This window comes from Epinephelus lanceolatus, chromosome 1 (genome assembly GCF_041903045.1).
Source record: "Epinephelus lanceolatus isolate andai-2023 chromosome 1, ASM4190304v1, whole genome shotgun sequence".
NCBI lineage: Eukaryota > Metazoa > Chordata > Actinopteri > Perciformes > Serranidae > Epinephelus > Epinephelus lanceolatus.
In genome coordinates this window covers 27709748-27733021 of record NC_135734.1, presented here as the reverse complement: position 1 = coordinate 27733021, position 23274 = coordinate 27709748, and the positions used below count along the sequence as shown (strand labels likewise).

The 23274-nt window shown below is 38.7% G+C and overlaps 2 protein-coding genes across 3 annotated transcripts; one reads left to right on the top strand and one right to left on the bottom strand.

Annotated features, from left to right (window-relative positions):
• Positions 1-1283: 1283 nt before the first annotated feature.
• eno1b (enolase 1b, (alpha)) lies at positions 1284-14208 on the bottom strand. Of its 2 annotated transcripts, none has more exons than XM_033627645.2 (12): positions 14028-14208; positions 11616-11710; positions 9538-9633; positions 8818-8876; positions 8613-8682; positions 6881-7014; positions 6528-6750; positions 5852-6049; positions 3935-4136; positions 3710-3818; positions 2038-2096; positions 1284-1658 (listed from the first exon to the last, which is right to left on the bottom strand). In XM_033627645.2, the coding sequence occupies exons 1-12, from the start codon at positions 14171-14173 to the stop codon at positions 1592-1594; spliced, it is 1458 nt and encodes a 485-aa protein (XP_033483536.2). In that variant the 5' UTR covers positions 14174-14208; the 3' UTR covers positions 1284-1591. The 2 variants fall into 2 exon arrangements, with proteins under 2 accessions (XP_033483536.2, XP_033483533.2); XM_033627642.2 differs by having other exon boundaries at positions 14023-14159.
• Positions 14209-16369: 2161 nt separating this feature from the next.
• Positions 16370-18623, top strand: ppil1 (peptidylprolyl isomerase (cyclophilin)-like 1). The gene is made up of 4 exons (XM_033627488.2): positions 16370-16563; positions 16994-17148; positions 17916-17984; positions 18344-18623. Exons 1-4 carry the CDS (start codon positions 16508-16510, stop codon positions 18562-18564), a joined length of 501 nt encoding a protein of 166 aa, XP_033483379.1. The 5' UTR covers positions 16370-16507; the 3' UTR covers positions 18565-18623.
• The last annotated feature ends 4651 nt before the right edge of the window (positions 18624-23274 follow it).

Below are 23274 nucleotides of genomic sequence, written 5' to 3'. Positions count from 1 at the left end.
TTTAGTAAGTTTTCCAACTTTTGCCAAGAGGGAACTTTAGATATTGGTCCCTAGATTATGTTCACTGAGTTTCATGCAGATCGGTCAAACTTCCTAAGAAGAGATCGATTTTAAGTGTTTTTCAAAAAATTCAAAATGGCGGAAAATCTATATAACCGGAAGTTGTGGGTTCTTGAGGCAAATTTGTTTCTCATGAGGAGAGGCATCTCTGTGCAAAGTCTCTCATGTCTCTACGACTCACAGGGCATGAGATATGCCCATTCAAAGTTTGCAATTTCAATCGGTTGCTATAGCGCCCCCCTTTGGCCAATTGATGTAATATTGCTTCATTCGCATCCTCCCATGACCCTCTACCACTGTGCCAAATTTCACATGGATTGACCAAGTCAGTGAGGAGAAAAACATGGAACAGACACACAGACACACCTACAGACAAAGTTTTCGTCATTATATAGTAAGATATACATACATACATATACAGATGTACGTGTGTACATGTTAACTTCATATATTGTCTCATATATATATATATACAATAAATATACATACAGAAATGTTACATAGTATACCGTGTGTTATGTTTACTTATGTTTCTGTATGCATGTGTTTGTGATGTTTATATACATACAAACAATGATGGTATACTGTATGTCATTAATCTAAAATTGTTATTCACCATATTATAAACGTGGATTTCTTCTTCTTCCAATAAACTTACATGGTGAACAGATTAATATCCTGCTCTTGAACCTCAAAAACTTTAATTTATTGATTCATGTTTGAATAAAGTATACAATTAAAAGGTCCGAGTTAAGTCATTATTTTATAATGAAGGAAATCAAACTACACTTATTTTCCCTGAGAATTGTGTTTACTTTATATATGCATGTATCTGTGTTTGTGAAGTATATATACATACATATCTGACATAATGATGATATACTCTATATTATCAATCTGCATCAATAAAAAAAACAAACTTTGATACTCATCATATACTTTGTTACTGTAATAAAGTCTGCTGAGAAATTAACAGTCTACACATTTGCAGAATTGGATATTTGTGCATCTTTTTTTCCTCCATATTTTTATTTACAGCTCCACAGGTCCCGCTCTAGTTTAATAATCAGACTGGATTGCCCTTTTTTTCATTGTATTATAGATATATTTTCAAATCACTGAAGTACTCAAAAGATGTGGGATCTCCTTCAACTCAACATAAACATCTTCCACCAGCACCACAGTAAAATAAAACGAAACATGGGACAAATAATCACAATACATTTTGTTACTAATAAGATTTTTTTTATTATTAACGGTCTCAAAGTGCAGCTTTTATGATTACAGTACGTCAGTGCAGTAATTAAATATTACTCACAGTAACATCTGCTCTATTATTTTACTCCACATTAACAAACACACACAGTAGAAATCTTAATAGTCTTGTTCCCTCTATGAATTATATACCATGATTAGTAGCTCTACATTAACCGTTATCTCGTTGATGTGTTTTCCAGTATTATCAAATGTGTTGTCATGGATTTGTGTGTAGAAATTAATTTGCCTGTGAAGTAAGTGCTTCATCCATTTTTTATGCCAACGGCTTCCTGAAGTTTTTACCAGCAAAAACAGCCTTGTCTCCCAGCTCCTCTTCGATGCTACAGTAAAACAGACATAGTAAAAATTAATTTCCTTTTTTTAATGTATGTATTTTTACAACAAGTAGGTCTTTCCCCTTGTATTTAATCACATTAATGGTATGGATTTAACATCAGCTTAGTACAGACAATGCTGTTTAAAGGATCAGAAATGACACAAACTGACATTACTGCACTAACAGAAACAGTTAAAACAGTATTATTTATGTAGATTTTAGTCAATACTGCAGGAGTAGTAGTTAGCAGAAAGGCACTGGTGGTATTTTATTTCAGAAATTAAAGAACACCACATGCACAGTCAGTCAGATTTTATACTTTTCAAATGATGGTACAATTGGGATATAAATCATAATTATGATAGGAGAAGAATGAGACCTACCGAAGTATCTGGTTGTATTTAGCCAAACGCTCAGAGCGACAGGGTGCCCCAGTCTTGATCTGAAAGTGCAGGACAAAACATGTACAATGATCTTAACTGAAAGGTTTCAATATTTTCATTACTGTCTGTCCAAGTAATGTCATCATGATTTCTGTCTCACAGATTTGATATTGGATTTTGACTAATGGTTCCCCAAATTCAGAGTTTTCTCAAAGTAGTTTATCAAGTGGAAATAACATTTTCTTAAATTTCTGTTAGGAGAAAAGATAAGAGCAGTCAACTGCAGATACACCAAACATTCTTCAACAACCACATCTGAGGTCTTGTTTATAAAACAATACGTAGGATCCATACAAAAAATATACGTAAGGACAAAAGCCAAAATGGCATGTGCCAAAAAATATTCAACAATTTCTACAATCAGGCTTCCACCTCACCAACTGTGTCGCCAATTTCCTGTCTCCAAACTTTTCCATGGGAAGTGGCGTACGCCTCTTTAAGGCCTCGTTTTGTGTGTACACAATGTTCATAAAAGAGACCTCTGCTCTTGAATGATGAATCCCACTTGATCATAAGTAACCTGTTAGCAGTGGTAATGCCTCCTTAACACTGTATGAGGGCAGATTTTGTGCTGTGAGCAAAGACTCTGGCACATGCCCAAGAACTAGAGAGATGCCCAAAAAATGTCCATAAGAAGACCATCTTCAGCAGTGGTAAATGTGACTTACTATTAAATAAATTTAAACAAAGTAAACATGATTTTTCAGTGTCAGTACTAGTGTTAGAGTTGAATCAAAAACCTAGTGATGGTAAAATTTTGGGTAACACTTTACTTGAAGGTATCTACATAAGAGTGACATGACACTGTCAAAACTATGACATGACACAGTCATGAACATTATGTACATGTCATAAACGTTTATGACTGCTGTCATTAAGTGTCATTCAGTTTTTGTAATGACAAGTTGACATTGTTTGGGTTGTCTTGATTATGACAAGTTGACATTAATTAAAGTGGCATTACCAGAAGTTGTCTTTGTCATGACAAGTTGACATTAAATTTGTTTGGGATGTCCTTATAATTACAACTTGACATTAACCAGGATGACATTACCAGAAGATGTCTTTATGTTAATGTCAAGTTGTCATAATAAGGACATCCCAAACAAATTTAATGTCAACTTGTCATGACAAAGACAACTTCTGGTAATGTCACTTTGATTAATGTCAACTTGTCATAATCAAGACAACCCAAACAATGTCAACTTGTCATTACAAAAACTGAATGACACTTAATGACAGCAGTCATAAACATTTATAACATGTACATAATGTTTGACAAGTTCATGACCATGTCATGTCATAGTTATGACAGTGTCATGTCACCCTTATGTAGATACCTTCAAGTAAAGTGTTACCAAATTTTGTTTTACCCAAGAAAATAGCAAAGTAACTTAACACTGATGAATCAATGGGTACTAAAAATAAGAACAAATAATTGTAAGGAATACAAATAAGACAAAATTTGTGCCTATATTGATTCCAACATGAGGTCCATTGTCCCAGTGTAAAAATAGACAGTAGAAAAATACATTTTATTGTCCTAAATGTCTAATTTATTATGTTCTTAAAAGACACACTCAAACAATAAATATTTTTTATCCGAATTTACCTGTCCAGTGCACAAGCCGACCACCAAGTCCGCTATGAAGGTGTCCTCAGTTTCACCAGAGCGATGGCTGACCATCACACCCCAGCCGTTTTCCTGGGCCATCTTACACCTGTGAGGAGGACGAGTGACACATTACAGCTCATTGTATGGTATACAGAATATTCAATATTCACCTTATCTATAGCCACATCCCAGACTTTATTCAAATCTTAAGTGCTGACTTACGCCTGCATGGACTCAGTCACTGTGCCAATCTGATTGACTTTAAGCAGCAGGCAGTTGCAGGCCTTCTCATCCACAGCCTTGGTGATGCGATTAGGGTTAGTCACTGTCAGATCGTCTCCAACCACCTGGAGGTCTACGCTGCCAGTGAAGTTGGTCCAGGCCGCCCAGTCGTCCTGGTCAAAGGGATCCTCGATGGAAACCACTATCAGTCAAAAATATGAAGACATTTCTTATTGGATAGTGACACAAATGATCAGTGTGGCTTAAACTGAAATATCTGATCATGTTCAGCTGTTGTTCCATCAACACATCCTTCAGAAGAGAAACAGACAGCTCCTAAAGGAACTCATCATAGCTTATGATCAAATACTAAATAATATTGTTGGTCCAGCAGGGCAAGAAACATAAACGATGAGATAATCAGATGATTCAACAGGGTCATAAAGAAGTCAACAGTTTAAAGAGATCAGAATAAAAACATACTTTATCATCTACTTTTTGCATGCAAAAGGTGGAAATGTATCTTTGGTTTGTATGTGCATTAACATCCTATCACATCCAGACAGGACACATTAAAACAATTTACATTAAAACACAATACACAACAGAGGCTACATCAACAGGAGCACAAGGTACTTGATGAGTGAAGAGGACTGAATCAAGGTTAAAGAAACAGATATAAAGAGCTGTGTGCTGAGGCAGCATGCCGGCTTCAGCAATTGAATATTAGTCCTTATCTATGTTTGGTTTTCTTTGTGGTAAAACATGACAATAACTCATAACCACAGGTTGCAATTTGAAGGTCCTTAACTAACTGAATGACATGGGAAAAACTTAAAAAGTCTAACAGACTCTTTCTTTTTGTTTTTTTCAGTTTGCCAAAACTGTTTAAAACCTGTATGATCGTCTGATTGCTCATGTTATTTCTCTCAGACTTTTTGCAGTTAACCTGATTAGGTTTTATTTTTTGCATCTTTGGCTGTCATTCCCAAGTTGTGCCCACACAAAAGTATCCTTTCATTTTAAAAGAATCATGACATCAGTCTCGATGTACTTACATTTGAGTGTTATCTCATTTCAAAGTTAATGTCTGCTATAAAAAGGAAATTTAATTTAGTTTTACAGCTTGTAAAAACTCAATATAAATGCAGGTTTGAACATTGCTGGAATGACAATTCTCTATCTTTGTACAGGGTTATTTTTTTACTCCAAACAAAGACAACTGTTGTGACAAATATTCATTTAAGCTCCTGCTGGAATTCACAATAGCTTTCAATGCTGTCATTGTGATTCAGAGCACAAATCTCTGAAGTCTACACTTTGGCAAGTGCTTTTGCTTAGCTTTTACTTGCTTCAAAAATGAGATGACTCCCAACATTTTTTTTTACTTCAAAATGTTTTCCTTTATTTTTTCTGCTTCATATCTGTTTGAGACTTGAGCTGCCAACACATTAAACATTAATTTAAGAAAATATAGCGATGAAATATGAAAATTGCTGATCTTGAAAGCTTTCCAAGGTCATCAGGTCATCAGGTGTGTGGTGTTGTAAACCAGTGCTGCCAGTAGCACAAAATCATTTTGTCTGGGCCTCTTAGAGGGTGAGTAGATTAAAACTAAGATACCCCACATAGTTAAAGGGGACCTATATTGCTTCCCCTTATTTTCTCTCATGTATACACTGTTACAGTGTCGGATATTCGTACTAAAAGAACAGTGTGGATTTTTTTGAAGTGGGGTTGTATGGGAAACCTATTCATAGTCAGTGTTTTACATGGAGAAGCAGGTTAGAGTCCGACACAGAAGCTAAGTAATGTGGACGGGGCTCTGCAGCAAAACATGTTTTAGCCGCTTTAAAAGAAAGTCTCACTCTCCGCCTGCTATATAATGTGTAAATAGAGAAAGTGTGTGAAGGCTACCTGGATAATCCTTCACAAAGCTCTTGTAAAGGTCAGCCAGCTCGTCAGGGGTGATGTAACGGCTCGGGTCATCAGGAGACTTGAAGTCCAGGTCATATTTTCCCTCCCTGTAAAATTCAGACGCTGCCACATCCATGCCGATCACAACCTCATCTGTGTATCCTGCTTTGGAGATGGCCTCCTTTATTAACTCCAGAGCTGCAGAGTTAAACAATAAATGTGGAAAATATGAGTTGCATTGAGCAGCACAGAAAACAACAAATGATGATCATGATTTCCACACTGACTGAACAGAAAAATATAAATTCCTACACATTGTAATATAATCAGATAGTCCTGTGGCGAATATTACCTTCAAAAGCATGTATGTAGAGTGGAACAAATATTAGAAATGTCTTTCAAGAGAACACACTCCCATACCACTACCAACTGCAGTCTAACACTGTACGCTAGAAACAAGTAAAAGGAAGAACATTTTAAGTGTGAGTGTTTTTATTACAAGGTGTGATAACAAATTTTTACTGGCTGCACATTTGGTTTACAGCAAAGCCAATTTCTTCATGATGATAAAAGAAGCTTGCAGTGGTTTTTAAGGAACCTGAAAGTTATGCTAATCTTGGAGTTGTAGGAGTGTGTCATCATCAGAAGCTCAGACAAAATAATTTCTCATACATACCCTCCTGGTTCTCCAGGATGTTTGGAGCAAAACCACCTTCATCACCCACATTGGTGGCATCCTGACCATATTTCTTTTTGATGACGCTTTTGAGATTGTGGTAGACCTCGGCTCCGATGCGCATGGCTTCTTTGAAGGTGCTCGCGCCGATGGGCAGGATCATGAACTCCTGCATGGCAAGCTTGTTGCCTGCATGGGAGCCACCATTGATCACATTGAAGGCCTGGTGGAGGTGGAGGTGGAGGGGAAAGGAACAAGAGCTGTGACTTCACAATAAGCTGGAGGTGAACTGAATAATAAAGGGAAGATCTACCAGGAAAATGATGCATGTAATTTGGCACACAGATTCTCACCGGCACAGGCAAGATGACCTCTGGGTTTCCTGCAAGGTCAGCAATATGACGATACAGGGGGACACCTTTCTCTGCTGCACCAGCTTTGCAGACAGCCAGGGAAACACCCAGGATGGCATTTGCTCCAAATTTGGCTGTTTGGAGCGGGAGAGAGAGAAAGATTTATTTAAATTATGAGGCGGCCTCCTCAAATTCCATCCTGCCTCCAGCTCACAACAAAACTCTACGACGAGTGTCAAATTGTAAAACACTATTTTCTAACAAGTGTTGCACTTAGTAGATTTCTGTCATTTGTAACTGCCATTGCAGCATTACACATATGTGGTGGCTCTATCGTAATCAGCACACTTCATTGCGAAAGGCACTGCCAAAACTGCCAAAGAGGAAGAACACAGCAACCGCATCAAAGTGGGGGCCAGCCTGGTGTGCCACCGTGTTTTTGCTGATAAAGTCTTTGCCAACACAACATAAAAGAAAACACTAAAGAAAACAAAACTACTTTTCCCTGCTGTTCAATGATAGTTTTATATCACCAGATGGGAGTTTGTAAATGCCATTGCATATACATTGTGCAAGTGGTCTTGATGGTACCAGCCCCACCTCATTTTGAGCCATGCATTCATCATCAGATTATATCTGAATTTAGTATTTATCAGTAATTCAGGAACTTCCTGTCCCCCTGCTGCAAACAGCAGTGACGTTATTATGGAAACATCTCAGATTTAAGTACATGCATCACATCTAAGTAAAAAGATGCTCATTCAATAAAAAAAAATAATGCAGCAAAACAATGATCTTACACATAGAGCCAAACAGTAAAAATTTCTTTACTGGTCAAGTTGGTTGTCTGACCTCAAGTCAGCTGAAGAGGGGTTTCACTTGTTTAACGCAAGAGTGAAGGCAAAAGGGCAAACAAGAAGTGAAAATTGCTGCCTTGCCAGAACACTGTCGTAGTCCAGACAGTTATAAAAAATTATAGATAAAGATTGATCAGAACCACAATTACAGGTGTCAAACCTCCCCTGAACCACGGTCCAAAGCAATTAGCTAAACCTTGGTCAAATGAAAAGAGGAGGTCACAGTCTGGATCAAACTAAACCATGGTGTGAAAGCACTTTTTGGATGGTTAGGACTTTTGAAAAAATAACAGGGGTGTTTTGGCAGGCTATCGTCATGTGATAAGAGTAATCTTGTGCCTAAGTGCGTAGTGCACGAGCGGTTTAGCGACAGAGACATTCGCTGCACTCAGACAAGACAGTTGTTGGTGATCAGACCAGAGGAGAAATCAGCAGTTAACTGTCAAGTGGTTGTAAATGTACACCGTCAGTTTCAATTTGTCCACGAACAACAAAACGTGACAAACTGAGCTGCAGTAGCACTTGGAGAGACGAGGAGTGGACTTTATCAAGACTCAGTTGGAAACATTTACAAAAACTCTGACACTTTTAAATTATTTCCCAAAAGGATGAGGGAGAGGGAGAGGGAGACAAGAGAATGAGAGAGCTGGTCTTGCAACCAATCTATGTCAAGTATCAGGAGAAGAAGCTCACATAGCTGATGACAACAGAACATAGGTATGTCATGTAAAGTTCTTTAGTGAACTTGCTTGACCCAAATGTGAAACCAAAATTAAAAGTATACATTTTAACAAAAATGCAAACCCTGGCTCGGACTTTCAGGTGGGAAAAGAACCTTAGGTTAACAGGTGAACAGTGTGATTACTGTCACTTACATTTGTTCTCTGTGCCATCCAACTCTATCATCATACGGTCAATTCTTTCTTGCTCAACCACAGATACATCCTGAGGAGATGGGAGAAGAACAAGTTAGAGATGATTTATATTAGCACTGACAACAATGAACAGTCCAAAACTTAGTTGGTTCAACATTTGAGAGACAAAGCACAAAGACAGAGGGTTGAGAATTAATCTCCTTACTTTGCCAACAAGTGCAGGTGCAATGGTTGAATTTATGTTTTCGACAGCCTGTGAGACTCCTGCAACAGAAAAACTACTGTGATTATTATTTCACAACATTACGGGAAAATCTTGTAACGAAACCAATGCATAGATTTAGAAACACATGCAACTTTTTTTTTTTATAAAATACATATTCAGAGAGCATGCAATAGTACTTCTTTTATAATTTGTTTAAGATGAACAAACATAATTAGTCTTATTAAACATGTTAAACATAGTTTCATTTCACAGTCCATCAATCCACAGGCTCATCAGCAACACTGGGGTGCGAGCATTCTTTAATGACAGTTCACCATGCAAATCATATCTGGTTGATTGTCAGAAGCATTCAGTGATGAGTTTTTATGTTGTCATGTCATTAAATGATCATGTAATTGGTTGTTCTGTCAAATGGACAAATCTTGGTTTTTAATTTTAGAGTGACAGGCAATGGAAACTCACTAACCCTTTCACATCTGGCTCAGAGAAGAAAAGAAAATGGAGAGTAAAGATGACACAAAGAAAGACAGAGAAAAAAAGAAAAGTATAATATAGTATTTTTACATTAACTTTAGTTCTGCTTCAAGCTGTAAAGGCAAGAAAGGTTTTTTTTATATTTGGTGGTAAAAATAAAAACTACACCTGACATTAAACTCATTATATCCTATTAAAAAATTAACACTAAAGTGTCATACAAACCTTTCCCCAGGTAGCGAGACTTGTCATTGTCCCTGAGCTCCAAGGCTTCGTAGATTCCAGTGGATGCACCGCTTGGTACGGCTGCCCTGAACAAGCCTGTGAGATGTACATGGGAGCAGAGAGAGGACATAAGAGTGGTGCCATTATAATCACTAAAGATATTGAAATGAATTTTGTGATTGAGGCACATGGGTACTATAACTGTAAGGTTCCCACACATTTTCACCAATGAATTTTCAAAACTTTTCCACAACTTTTCCACAAGTATTTTACCCCACTTCCATGACTTAAATAAGTAGTTTAAAATGGATAGGTCTGACACAGCCATAGATAATTAAACATGCACTTCCTAGGCATTTGCAGATGAGCAAACTGCTAGCACTTGCTAATTTCACTCGCTCAAGAGACATCCCAGCCACCAACTAGATGCATATGCCAATAGACCAGACCAGCACATATGGGTTCTTCACTAAATGTCAAGAGTGTACTTTTATGTGGCCCCCTATGGCCACAGGTCTCTCTTGAGAATGTCACTGCAATGAGATTACCTGTCTAAATAAAGTTTAATTTTAAAAAAATTCCCCATATTACAAGCATTCGCCAATGCACATTACAGTTTCACAAACATCCCGATTCATTTGCACGTTTTAGCTCAACATTCTATGAAGACAGAGAACAGTACTGCTCGTTGCCGGCTAGCTACCGATATACTGGGACTACTGAAGTATGGGTTTACTAAGCCTGCTCAAACTGCTAACACAGCAACGGAAATTTAGGTGTGAAAGGAAGCAGGCATTTAAGTAGCTACAAAGAGGGCTACAGTTGGAAGTATGTATCATAAGCCCCTTTTACACTGCCAGATTTTCCGCGTAGAGGTAAACATATTGGCGGAACCTTTTTGGTTTAAAAAGAATGAGGCGCCCTTCGCCACGGGAGGGGCTGTTGATGACTTGTGGGAGGAGCTGTTGACGATGCCGCACGTGCGACTCGCTGGCAGTGGACTAACAGGAAACAGCTGATAGCAGGAATGAGCAGCTAGTAGCAAGAGGGAAACGCAAACCTGACAGACACTGTAAAGATGAGCAACTGGGGAGACAAGGAATTGCGCGCCCTCCTTGCACTCGCAAACGAAGAGGCCATTAACCGTCAAATGACGGGGACGGGCCAACTTATGAGAGAATCACCGAAGGACTGACCAGCCGCGGCTTCCCTCGGAGCAAGGCGCAAGTCATTAGTTACGTCACACGCTGGGTTACACATTGTGTTACTTGCTCACCCCCGAAAAAGGCACATTCTGTATAAACAAATGTAGGCAGGCAGTTTTCTGCTGCACTCCCCGATTTTGTTTTTATACTGTCAATGCTGAACGAAGACTGATTGGGCTTTCCTGCAAATTTGCACAATTCCTATTTAAAAAGGACTATAGGTTTTTTTTTTACTGTTTTTCGTAATGCATTTATTGCAGACATGACAGACAGTGGGAAAAGAAAGTGTGACAGAATATATGTATCGTATGTTCACTAAGACCTTGAACTATCACAGTCACGGAAGGCTTTGGAAAGTTGGGTCAACCTGCCTTAACAGAAGTTGGGCCACCAAATTTAGGGGCTTGGGGCCTCTAGGGCCAGTGCTTAAATATATTAGCGTCTACACTTGGGATGTCAATGCAATTTGATGTGTATTTGATTTAAAGTTTATATGCATTTATTTCTTATGAAACAACTGTTTGTTTTATAGACATGTCTAATAACTAATAGCAGTGATGCAGTCCTGTCAGTCCGGTCTGTGTATCACATGATATTAATGATGTTTCAATGGTCACAAAGCACAGCACTATATTTTAAATAAATAATACAAAGAATGTATTTTGTGTAAGGTTAGGTATGTTTGGGAATTTCTATAACCATATTTCAAACAATAGCTAAAACAATGTCTATTCAAAACTTTCCCAAAACATCCTGTTAATTTCAAACCGTCTCCAGGGCTAGGAAACAGTTCTTCTGATCTCATAACTTTTGCAGGAATTTAATGGCCGATGAAACGATGCACATTTTTCAATAAGTCATATTGTTGCCTACCTTTATCAGTGTAAAGGTCAACCTCTACAGTGGGGTTTCCACGAGAATCAAAGATCTCTCGGGCGTGGATCTTGGCAATGGACATGGTGTCGGACCTTGAGAAGAGACAGAGAGGTTAAACTTGTCACTATCTTTCAATCCTCTGGACAAAGATTCGCTGCAGCCTGTAACAACTCTGATTTAAGACAATAGAACAATGCAAAAAAACCTCAATGCTATAAAAAAAAGGCTATTTGTCCGTTACTACTGCCGCACCTCTTTTACTTTCTTCCTCCTTGGAGCTTACTCACAAAAATATCCTGACGTACGTGCAAGCTTAGGCGTGCTAACAAGCCTGCTACTATCCTAATTGGATTAGACCTTCTCATCTGATTAATCACATGGCAGTGAGGTAATGTAGAAATTGCTGCATCTGTCAAAGGCAGGATAAGCTTTTAGTTACAACTTGTGTTGCTGCAGCGAAATGTGTATGAATTTAAGTTGTACCAAGGAGTCATGATGCTACCGTCATTACAACAGAATCTATGCCATAGTAAAGTCCCTCTGTCATTCACCGCTGGACATAATATCCACAGTAATCCCTCTGCCTTGCATGCCACATACACAAGCAGGCTAACACACCAACACAATGACTCTTCCTGCAGACTGGGTTTCAGTTTCTCACTAACACTGAGAGCAGAAATGATTAGATAATTAATTAATAAGTCAAAGGACAAAATGAGCTAATTACTTTTCATGTTACAAAACAAGAAGGCCAAAAATCAAATGGTTTCAGATTCCCACATGTGAAGATTTGATTCTGAGTGTTGGTCGGATAAAACTAGACATCTGATTATGTCAGCTTGGGCTCTGATGGACAGTTTTTTGGAGAGTTGAAGAACAATCAGCACTAGTAAGGCAATTTTTTGCAAGTCACAACAAAGTCTCAAGTCTTGGCTTGGAGATGCTGCCTGTCATGGGACTCATTCGTGACTTAGTGTGAACCTTGGAATTTTAGATATTTTTCTGGGCATTTTTAAGCCTTTAATTGATAGGACAGATGAGCGTGAAGGGGGAGAGAGAGGGGGAGTGACACGCAGCAAAGGGCCACAGGCTGGAGTCGAACCCGGGCCGCTGCGGCAACAGCCTTGTACATGGGGCGCCTGCTCTACCACTAAGCCACACCAGACTTCTAAAAGTCAATACAGGAGCAGAACCAAGTAGTAGAATAACAACTACACATACACCAATCTGCCAAGACATTAAACCCACTGACAGGTGAAGTGAATAACGTTGATCATCTTGTTACAATTCAGTGTTCTGCTAGGAAACCTTGGGTCCTCAAATTCATGTGGGTGCACTTGATGCGCTCCACCAAGTACCCCGCTTCATTGCAACTGCACTCCAGACGACAGTGGCCCACCAGCAGGACAACATGCCACGTCACACTGCAAAGCACTGCTCAAGGATGGCCCACAAAACATGACGAAGAGCTCAAGGCATTAACCAGGCCTCAAAAGATCCCAATCTGATTGCACATCCCAAGTACGCTCAGATTAGAATCTGGGGGATTTGGAGGACAGGTCAACATATTGAGCTATTTGTCATGTCCCTCAGGCCATTCCTGAGCAGTTTTTGTGGTGTGGCGTGGCTCACTGTCTTGCTGGGGTGCCACTGCCATCAGGAAGTGCCGCTGCCATGAGGTGGCGTACGTGCGGGTAGGTGGAGCACATCAAGTGACATCCGCATGAATGGCAAGACCCAAGGTTTCCCAGCGAAACATTACACTGTCACTAGATGATCAGTTTTATTCACCTCACCCACCAGTGGTTTTAATGTTTCAGTATCTTTTATATCTTAAATATCTTTTTTTAAGTTCAGTATTTGCACATTGCTGGAACACATGCATTGCATAACAGCTAGCTGTCGATATGACTCACTGTCATTATGGAAATTAGGGACTTTACTCTGAGTAATTCTTGATCTTGGAAATAGTAGACTGACACACAAAAACGAACACGAGGTCAGGTTAGGACATGGAGTGAAGTGCTCGTTATCGCTGCATCTCATTATTAATGTGACAAATTTAACTATAACGTTATTCTGAATAAGTACGTCACAACTGATTTGTCTAGGATTAATTACTGCATAACATTTACACATCGCAAACTATTAGACCTCTGTTTAACCATAACAAAGTAAGGCGTTCAAAGTTTAAGTAGAGTATGAACTTCTGACTTTTAGCTAGACCTCAAACACTACGTTTCCGACGGTTGCTGCCAACGTTAGCTAACGCTAGCTAACTTTAACTGAACTGACTGTTACGTAAAACAGGAAATAGAGCGTGTTGGCACAAAATGCCCAAAAGAGAAACAAAATGATGAAACATCCCTGATAACAGAAGTGAAGACGCAACAGGCGACTATACCTTACTGTAAACCGCAGACAAGATGAGAAGACTCGGATGAAGCGTGTCTTGACAGCGTCCAAGACAAATGCGTGCAAGAGTCATAGGCAAGAATCAACGAAGAAGACTCTCTTCTTCTTCTTATGTTTTTCCGGCACGCCTGACGCCTCATATATGTGTTGCTGCCCCCATAGGTTTTTAAATGTGAACTACACCAGACTGACATAAAACTCAGCTCATCGGCTCATCAGTTGTTGGCAATGAAAATTTTAAGCTTGAGCCCCCCCCAAACAACTCTAATCAAATAAGTATTAAAAAAAAGAAAGATATGATGACGCAAACAAAATAAATTAAAAAAAACTAAACATAAAACTGAGCAAGTTTAAAAAACTGAAATAAAGTAATACACCGGACAGTAACTGCAAATTAAACTGAATGTTAACAAGAATGTAGTAGAAGTATATGAATTATGATAAGCATTGTTGGGAAGGTTTGAGATGTAATACCTTACAGATGGCCAGTTACCCTGTGAAAAAAAAATAAGTAAAGTAACCATTACTTGTCACATTTGATTACTTTTCTGACATATGCCTTAAACTGGGCAAAAAGCTGAAAAGTCCTAAAAGCACAACTGCATATGTGTCACACTCAAACTTGTCTCAAGGGCTTTGCTGGCTGGTATTGCCCTGAAAGCCAAAAGAAGACATTCCTGCACGGTAAAAAAAAAAAAAAGCAAAGCAACAGAATGAATGAATGAATAAATCACTGTTATTTCCTCATATAGGCTGAAGTAACTGTAATTTGATCACATAGTTTTTCTCAGTAACTGTAACTGATTACAGTCACATTTATCTTGCAATTTAATGTTGTAACTCAGTTACATGAAACTAGTTACTCCCCATCATTGATATAATGGTAAAGGATGTATTTAATCATCATATTCTGTCCTGAATGCATTTGTGAAGCAAGTAGTAACTTTTGTTTTAATAAGGGCCAAATAAATATTTATTTACTTGCTCACTCATGTAATTAGAATTACCACAATTACACATTTTCTCTTCAGGTCTTCCCAACTTGCTTCGGTTGTTAACACTGTTGCTTCATGAGTCTGTACATATTTTACTCCATCATCAGTCATGTTGTCTCCCTCCCTTTTTAATAATGAGCAAAGCTGCATACACACACACACACACACTCTGTTGGCTTTCAGTATATCTTGTCATCTTATCATAGATCTTAGTAATTCTGTCAACACCCAAGGGCTCAGTCATCAAAGCATAGTCAGAAATACCTGTGTGAAGTGCAGGGTGAGAGGAAAAAAAGCTAGTGGTGGTAAATCCTACTACAATCCATCAGCCAACAAAGGCTAGAATTAAACACGCTTGAGGAAGTAGAAGGACAGAGTGTAAATCATGATGTATGATGTTGGGATTTTAATGTGCTTAACACATGATGGGGGTGTGAGAGCACATGATAATGGTCAGGTAATACAAGATTTGTCAGAGGAAATTTGGTACTTAAACGATGGAATTAAAGCAAGGATAGATGTCTGTACCATAAAGGAATCTGTGTTTGGTCTTGGGCTTAGTCCCAATCATACTCCACCAGCATGTGACTGGAGGTAGTGACTGGATGTGACATTATCCAGTCCAGTGTGCATTACAGGATATAAAGTAAAGGCAAAACAAAGAGAAGAGCAGTACTATGGTGGGATGACAAATGTACATACTTGTCTGAGCATAGGGGGAGTGATTTTGATTTTGCTAAGTACCAGGCTCAAAACATACATGGTACGCATGTATTGATATGTTTGGCATGTTGTCGGTAGTGCGTACAGCTCTTGTTGGGATTGCAATGAGTGCAGGAAGGTGGATGTGGTGATGGACACTATTACATGGACACTATTTTGACACTTGTTTTTCATGGACTGCGAGTGGACATTTAACAGTGGTATGGTTGGATTCTGACATGTTTACTTATATGTCATGTTAATACTGTTATTTTGATTTACCTCAGTTTATTGGTTTATCATTATGTTTTTTTTGCTTCTATTTAATCTATTAGTATGAGTCAATTCTAACCTATTTTATTTTATTTTTGCCTGGTGTTTTTTTTCCCTTTAAAGGTGGTTTGGTGTTGTTGAAAATTTGAAATCCAATGAATATAAGTCATAAAAAAGAGAGAGACAGAGGCTTTCAGGTCCTCTCAGAGTCCAGATTGATCAGGCTAATTTTACTTATCAACTGGTCTTATTAAAGAGTCGGATGAGAGGTGGTGGATAACTTTTTAAAGTCTCATTTCAATCCACTAGAGGGCGGTAATGCGACCTTTTGGGTGCTAACCGCTATTAAACACCAACGAAGAAGACTGTACAGGAAACGAGCGACAACCCAAGAAGAAACTCCTCATGAAATGAATGAGATAAATGTGTTAGCTGATAAATAGTTTACTTTTTATTCAAACACGTTTGTTTATAGATCACTGAAGGCTACTGTTCAGAGTGATAATGTCTGGGATACCTCCGGACACATGGCAGCCGCCAACACTGGCTCTGGACACGACGTAAGTTTTATTTATTAAAACCGGAATGCTAACTGACTCGGCCTAAGCTAGCTTTCAGTAACGTGATGTCGGTTCGCCAACGGTTTGGTGATGGTAGCTAAGGGTCGGGGTTTCCAGGTTGACGTTATAATAATGATATATATAATAATGATATACTAATGAATACATAATGAAATGCTCGTGTCTCCCGATTTAAACTAATATTGCAAGAGCTTCGCTGTTCAAAATGCTTAAGATATGAATGTTTATATAAGCTGTATGTGGGTGATTTCAATATACTGACTAGGGGAAACATGCACCGAACATTTGAACATTGCTCAGAACATAATAATCTCTGAAAGCCTACTCAATGAGGATATTGTGCTGGGAAACATAGGACTGGGAACGTATACTGTAGCTTGGCTCCACTAATGCAGACCATTCATTGCAGGATGGGGACGATTGTGGTGGAGCTGTACTGGAGACATGCACCAAAGACCTGCAAGAACTTTGCAGAGCTGGCCAGAAGAGGCTACTACAACAACACAAAGTTTCACAGAGTGATCAAAGATTTCATGGTGCAGGGAGGAGACCCTACAGGAACAGGTGGGTTCATCACATTAACATACAATATGAATGAGGGTCCACATACTTTCATGTTCTTTTGATATGTTTTTATATGGTTTGGGCTGGTAACAGATGGAGGCAAGTTTAACATGGTTTATTTACACATACTGCCCACATTTTCCTGATACAAAGATGGTTGAAAATCGGCAAAGTATCCCCTAAAGTTCTTTACTTGAATAAATATAGGTGTTACTTTTTATCACTGGATAAAGCCTGGCTTGTTTTTGTGGATAACTGCAGGTGGCCCCTGTGCTGGGGGCATAGAGCAGTAGCAAGAGTATCCTCTCTGAGAACACGACTCCATTCTTTGCCTTCTTGGGTTTGAAGAACACCCAGTGTCTGCTGCCAGCTTCCAGATGTGTTTCATTTTCGAGTGTCCATATTTTTTGGCCATGTGGTGTATCTAGTGGCTTGCATCTCAGTCAAATCTCCGTATATTTTGTGGGCCTTATCTGTTAATGTATACTTTATTTAGGAGTGTAGCGGGATGCTTAGTAATATGTGGCCTGTAACATTTTTGTTCTTCATAATAAATATCATACCAAGTCTTACACCACATGCTGTAGCTCATGCTCCTACATTTGTTTTTTTAATCCATCAGTCACATTTCATTTGTAATCCTGTCACCCTGAAAACGCATTACAAATCCAAACTTGACCTCTTTGACAAAACGAGTGTGATATATAGTTCATTTACTTTACTTGGGAGTGAATCTGTGGTTTAATTGATCTTTGTTTGTCTAACAGGTCGCGGTGGCGCCTCCATATTCGGTAAACAGTTTGAAGATGAGCTGAACCCAGAACTGAAATTCACAGGTAATCACAGTGGGAAAATCCCAGTTCAATACAAGGTTGTAGATGTGAAGGAGACAAATGTAGTTTTGCAAATAAAGAAAAGGCTCCAGCACCCTTTACTATTATTGCTATTAGTATTGTGTCATTACTCGGGTTTGTGTGTACTTAATACAACTCAATATTCAAATACATTGATTTAAATCAATGTGCATCAAATGTTAGACAAATGTTGTCCCTTAAGAGTTTTATTTGAAGTCTGCTTAAAATTAACAACTTTGGTGTTACTGATTCGTAACATTTAATGTTTATGTGACACCTGATAAACTTTTACCAGCGAAAAGTCAAAATATTTTAACTCATTTCATTTGTGTGTCTTGTAGGTGCTGGTATTCTGGCGATGGCCAATGCAGGACCGGACACAAACGGCAGCCAGTTCTTCCTCACTCTCGGACCCACCCAGTGGTTAGATGGAAAGCACAGTATTTTTGGGAGAGTATATCAGGGGATAGGAGTGCTGAACCGCATTGGGATGGTAGAGACGAACCCTCAAGATCGGCCAGTCGATGATATCAAAATCATCAGAACTAATGTAGCCAGTTAAACAAATACTGATTTTTTTACACTGATTTTTTTTTCGAAATAAATGTTTGTTAAATGTTTCAGTGCTGTGTGTCTTAATTGTATAAGCCTGGCCTTCCAGGGTTACTACACAGTCTGAAAGAATATTGAATTTGATTTGAATCATTTCCAGATCTGGATAAGTGTGAAAAAGAGAGTATGGAAAAATGTGTGTTGCCAGACCACTGCCTCTTCTCCTCTGTCATCAAAAACAAGCCAAAAAGTGTGGCATGCAGCTGAGCACACGCACCTATGCAGAGCTACCTCTATGCTTGTGTCACAGCCTGCAAATCAGCTCTGCCCCCAGTGCCCTGTAACTGAACCACATCCAGACATCGGAGACCAAAATAGTTGGAAAGAAAATGCAGCAATATCTTAGAACAGTGGTTCCCAACTGGTGGGTTGCAGTCCAAAAGTGGGTCATGGGTCCACTCTGAATGGATCGCAAGTGACTCGTCTGTTAAAAAAAAAAAAAAAAAAAAACACTTTATTTTTAAGTACAGTGAATTTCCAGCACAGAGCTTTTATTTTGAAGTGCTGTTTCCTGCTGTAGAGTGAGTGACTGATGGACAGCTACTTGACAGAGACAGAAAACTAGCTGAAAGACATGGCAAAATGACACTGAACTGTGTGGACCTTGAACTAATGACTGAGGAGAAATCTGGACCCCGTGGCTGGAACAGTTGGGAACCACTGGCTTAGAATACATTGTATCACAATATAGCTAAATATTAAGCTTGTCTGAACATTCATGACGTATGCAGTGATGTAGTTATCAGAAACATATTATCTTTTCTATGTAAGGAAACCAAAAATGTATGTTTCCATGGATGCAGTGAACAAACAAGGCTGCACCGAGGTCATGAAAATTAAACTCATTTTAAGTTTATTTTCATTAGATTTCCTTCTCTTTGGGCAGAGATGTTTGACAACATTGTTTAACTTTCAGGAATTTGGACTAAATGGTGTTACATGATTTGTATGAGCTACAGTCCTATAATCTAATATCTTATATCATTTTTGGCAATATAATTGCACACATAGTCAGAATTTTACCTACATTTTAAGAGTTTGACTTTAAAACCATTTATTTACATAATAAACATCTGGCTATTTTTGCTCAGATGTAAATTATGGTTTGTAAATTCTACCAAGGAGTCTGGTAAAGTGTGGAGTTTTAAAATGGAAAATGTGTAGGAACCCTGGCCTATGGAAACTATCAATACATAACAGTAATGTGGTGGTGCCAACTGAAACGTAGAGAAACACAGAAAAACTCAAACCCAGCCACATATCACCATGTAGAGGAGCAGGGGCCTGTATCACGAAGCGAGATCAACCTTTCCTGGGTTACCCAGACCTATCCTGGGTTGACTAACCCTAACAGTGGCAATCAAGATAATCGGTATCACGACGCTGGATATCAACTCGGTAACTCAACCCAGGGTTGCTTTATCAAGAGCTGTGAACGCGCACGCAGCGGACCAATCACAATCATGAGAGAAGCGCAGCGTCACTGAGCGTCACTGAGTGTCCTCACAGAGCGCCGTATGTGAGGGAGAAAAAAGTATTTCTCGTGAGGATCAGAGATTAATTCTACTAAAATATGAGGAGGAGAAAAGCAACATTAGAGAAAAGGCCAACACCGTGGCAGCTGCAGGAGGAGGAAACATGCGTGGCAACGCATAACGGGATGAATAATGTTTAGCTTTAGTTTAGATTTGTTTATTTGCACATAATGTTAAAAACAGACAGTATAAAATTTACAAGATTAAAAAAAGAAAAGTGCCGGAGAGCTTAGAAGCCACTAAAAGCTTATCAAAGAAATTCCCCTGTCAAAACATCAATGAAATCACATAATAGAGAAGAAAAAAACGGCTCAGGAAAGAAGAAATAGAGGAGGAGAGAGGGAAAAATCAAGACAAAACAAGGTAGCAAATAAAATGAAGTGTAGGTTAAATTACTCATCACTGGTTCTGGTTCAAGTAGCTACAGTACCTGTACCTGTACATCTGACACTGATCACACCCTTGAATCCCATGAAATCAATGCTGCGCAGATGAATTGCGTGTATTACAATTATCGTCTAACATCATTACGTCTGATAAATTGGTCTTCTTTGTCATAACGTTATATATGCTACAATAAATCTTAAAGCTGACGTCACAATTAAATCATACCAACGCCAAATTGATAGTCTGAATAAAATCATCCTGATATTGAGCTGTGTTAGAAATTAACAGCTGCGCAAAAATATACCTAGTCTCCCTCTTTAAAAAACAAAAAGGAAAATCCCTCAAACACCATGAAGTGTAGACATGATAGGCTACTTTCCACATTTCCAGCAGCAAAGCTGTCAATTAGGCCCATTATCTTTAACAGGGATCATTTCCTCCAACAAAACAAAATGATGGCACTAATTAATGGTGCTATTGAGTGTCCGCAAATGATCAGTTTCTTTCTTATGAAGGGGTGGGATGAAATTTCGACTTCTTTCCACTCCTTTTTGAACAGTCTTTTCATTGTCTGTTGTTGTTGCTTTCTTTTCTTTAATGTTCAAAATAAACTTTCAAATCAAAATCAATCAAATGAATTAAACCTCCCATCATGACTGGGCTGCATTTCTGTCAGCGGAGTCTTTTTTTTTCCGAACAGATGATTGGCCAGTGGGTGGTGCTTTTTATAGGATCAGATTCAACCCTGAACTTACCCTGCTCCGGAGCAGGATAGCCGTTCAGAGTAAGTTACCATGGTGATCTACCCCAATAAGAACTGAACCGGCTTCGTGAGACCGAAAACCCAGGGTTAACCCTGAAGTTACCTCGCTAAGACATTAATCCTGCTTCGTGATACAGGCCCCTGGGGCCTGTTGTTCGAAAGTAGAATTAACCAATCCAGGATAAGTGGAAAAGCGAGGCTGGACAAATTCCCCTAAATCCATCCAGGGTTAATTGGTTGTTCAAACATCAAGCCAGGCTGAGGAGGCGCGGCTTTGTCAAGCCAGGTGTAACTTATTCAGGTGAGTGCGTGTCCACGGCTTTCTTAAATAGACCCCGAGATCGATCACAGATTCACCGATGCAGCAATGGAGAGGGCACGTGCCGCATAGCCTACTTCTCACCCAGTGAGCAGCGTCTCATCATGGACACTTATGAAGAGGTAAAACATATAATCACAAGGGGGTGCACCGCCCTTTTCATACAAGGTACATTATTCCAGTATACTGTACATGGAATCAATCATTTTATTAATTCATTAATCAACCATTGGTGTTATGTGGACTGTCTGACTTTGGATTGTCTTGTAGTGTAAGACAAATTGACAAATTAAAAGAAAAACCTTAAGGAAATTGGACTTGGAAATTAAGAAACTACAGAAAGAAGTAAGTAATTTTTAATGCACATTGTAAGCATGACTGTGATGCAATGTATTAATCAATGTTATTTCTCTCTTTCTCTCCACAGCTCAAAGCAGACAGTGACTGATTACAGTATTTTTCATTTAAATAAAATGAAGTCAAAGAATATTGTGGTTTCATCTTTCATTCATTGATGTAAAGTACACTCGAGTTATTGGTCCACTTAACTGGGAATATAATTTGGGAAGGTCATACAGTTGTGATACCTAATAACCACTAATTGTGTTAATGCCAAATACACCTACTTGTATGTTTATTCCAACAATTAATCCTTTTATTGGTAAAGATATGTGCATGTCAAAGTATGTTTGGGCTATGACAAAAATAATGTTTTAAATGTTAAGGTTTTTTTTATTATTGTAAGCTTAATGTATTTTGTTCAAAAATGAGGCAAATACATACATAAGAACATGAAATGACAGTAAAACACATTGATTTCTGATCGCAGTGACAGCTGACTGGTCAGATAAGGCACCAGGCCTGGCTGTTAGCCTGGTCGGGACCAGGCTAAGTGCACAGAATAAATATCCATGGCAACATATGTGCCTCTGCTTTCGAACAACTGAATCAACGCTAAATTAAGCCAGGATAACCAACATATCCCGGCTTAATCCCTTATCTAGGTTTCGAACAACAGGCCCCAGGATGTCTGAATCCTACTTTTGTGCAAAGGGCCCCAGCGCTGCAACAATTTTCCAATTGATTAATAAGGTCATTGACAGAAAATTAAACGGCAACTATTTTGATCAGTAATTAATTGTTGAAGTTGATGAGTCCAGATTATTACATTAATATTTGCTGCTTTTCTTGGTCTTTACAGTAAACTGAATATCTGTGGATTTTGTTGGTAAAACAAAACAAGAAATATATTACATTGAATCCTGGGAGTTTTCTAATGTTTAATCGAAGAGACGATTATCAAACAAATCGTCACATTAATCAGTAAAGAAAATAGTCATGGAACAAAGAGAAATGAATACATTTAAACAAATAAATAAATAAACATCGCCCCTTTTGTATAATGCCTGCGGGCTGCTGTTAAAAATAAGGTGAAAACATTAAAATTTTAAACACTTAAAAAGGCACAAAAGTGAAACAGTGACAACAGTTTGAGTAGACAAAACTCCACAGCAAGCAAATCAAATATTTATCACCATATTTTGAAAAAGAAAGAAGGAAGGAAGCGCTGCTTGGACAAACAAGGCTCTGACTCGACAGGGGCTCTTTAGTAAAGTAGGTGAACTGATATGGAACAAAAACCAAGGAGGTCTTGCT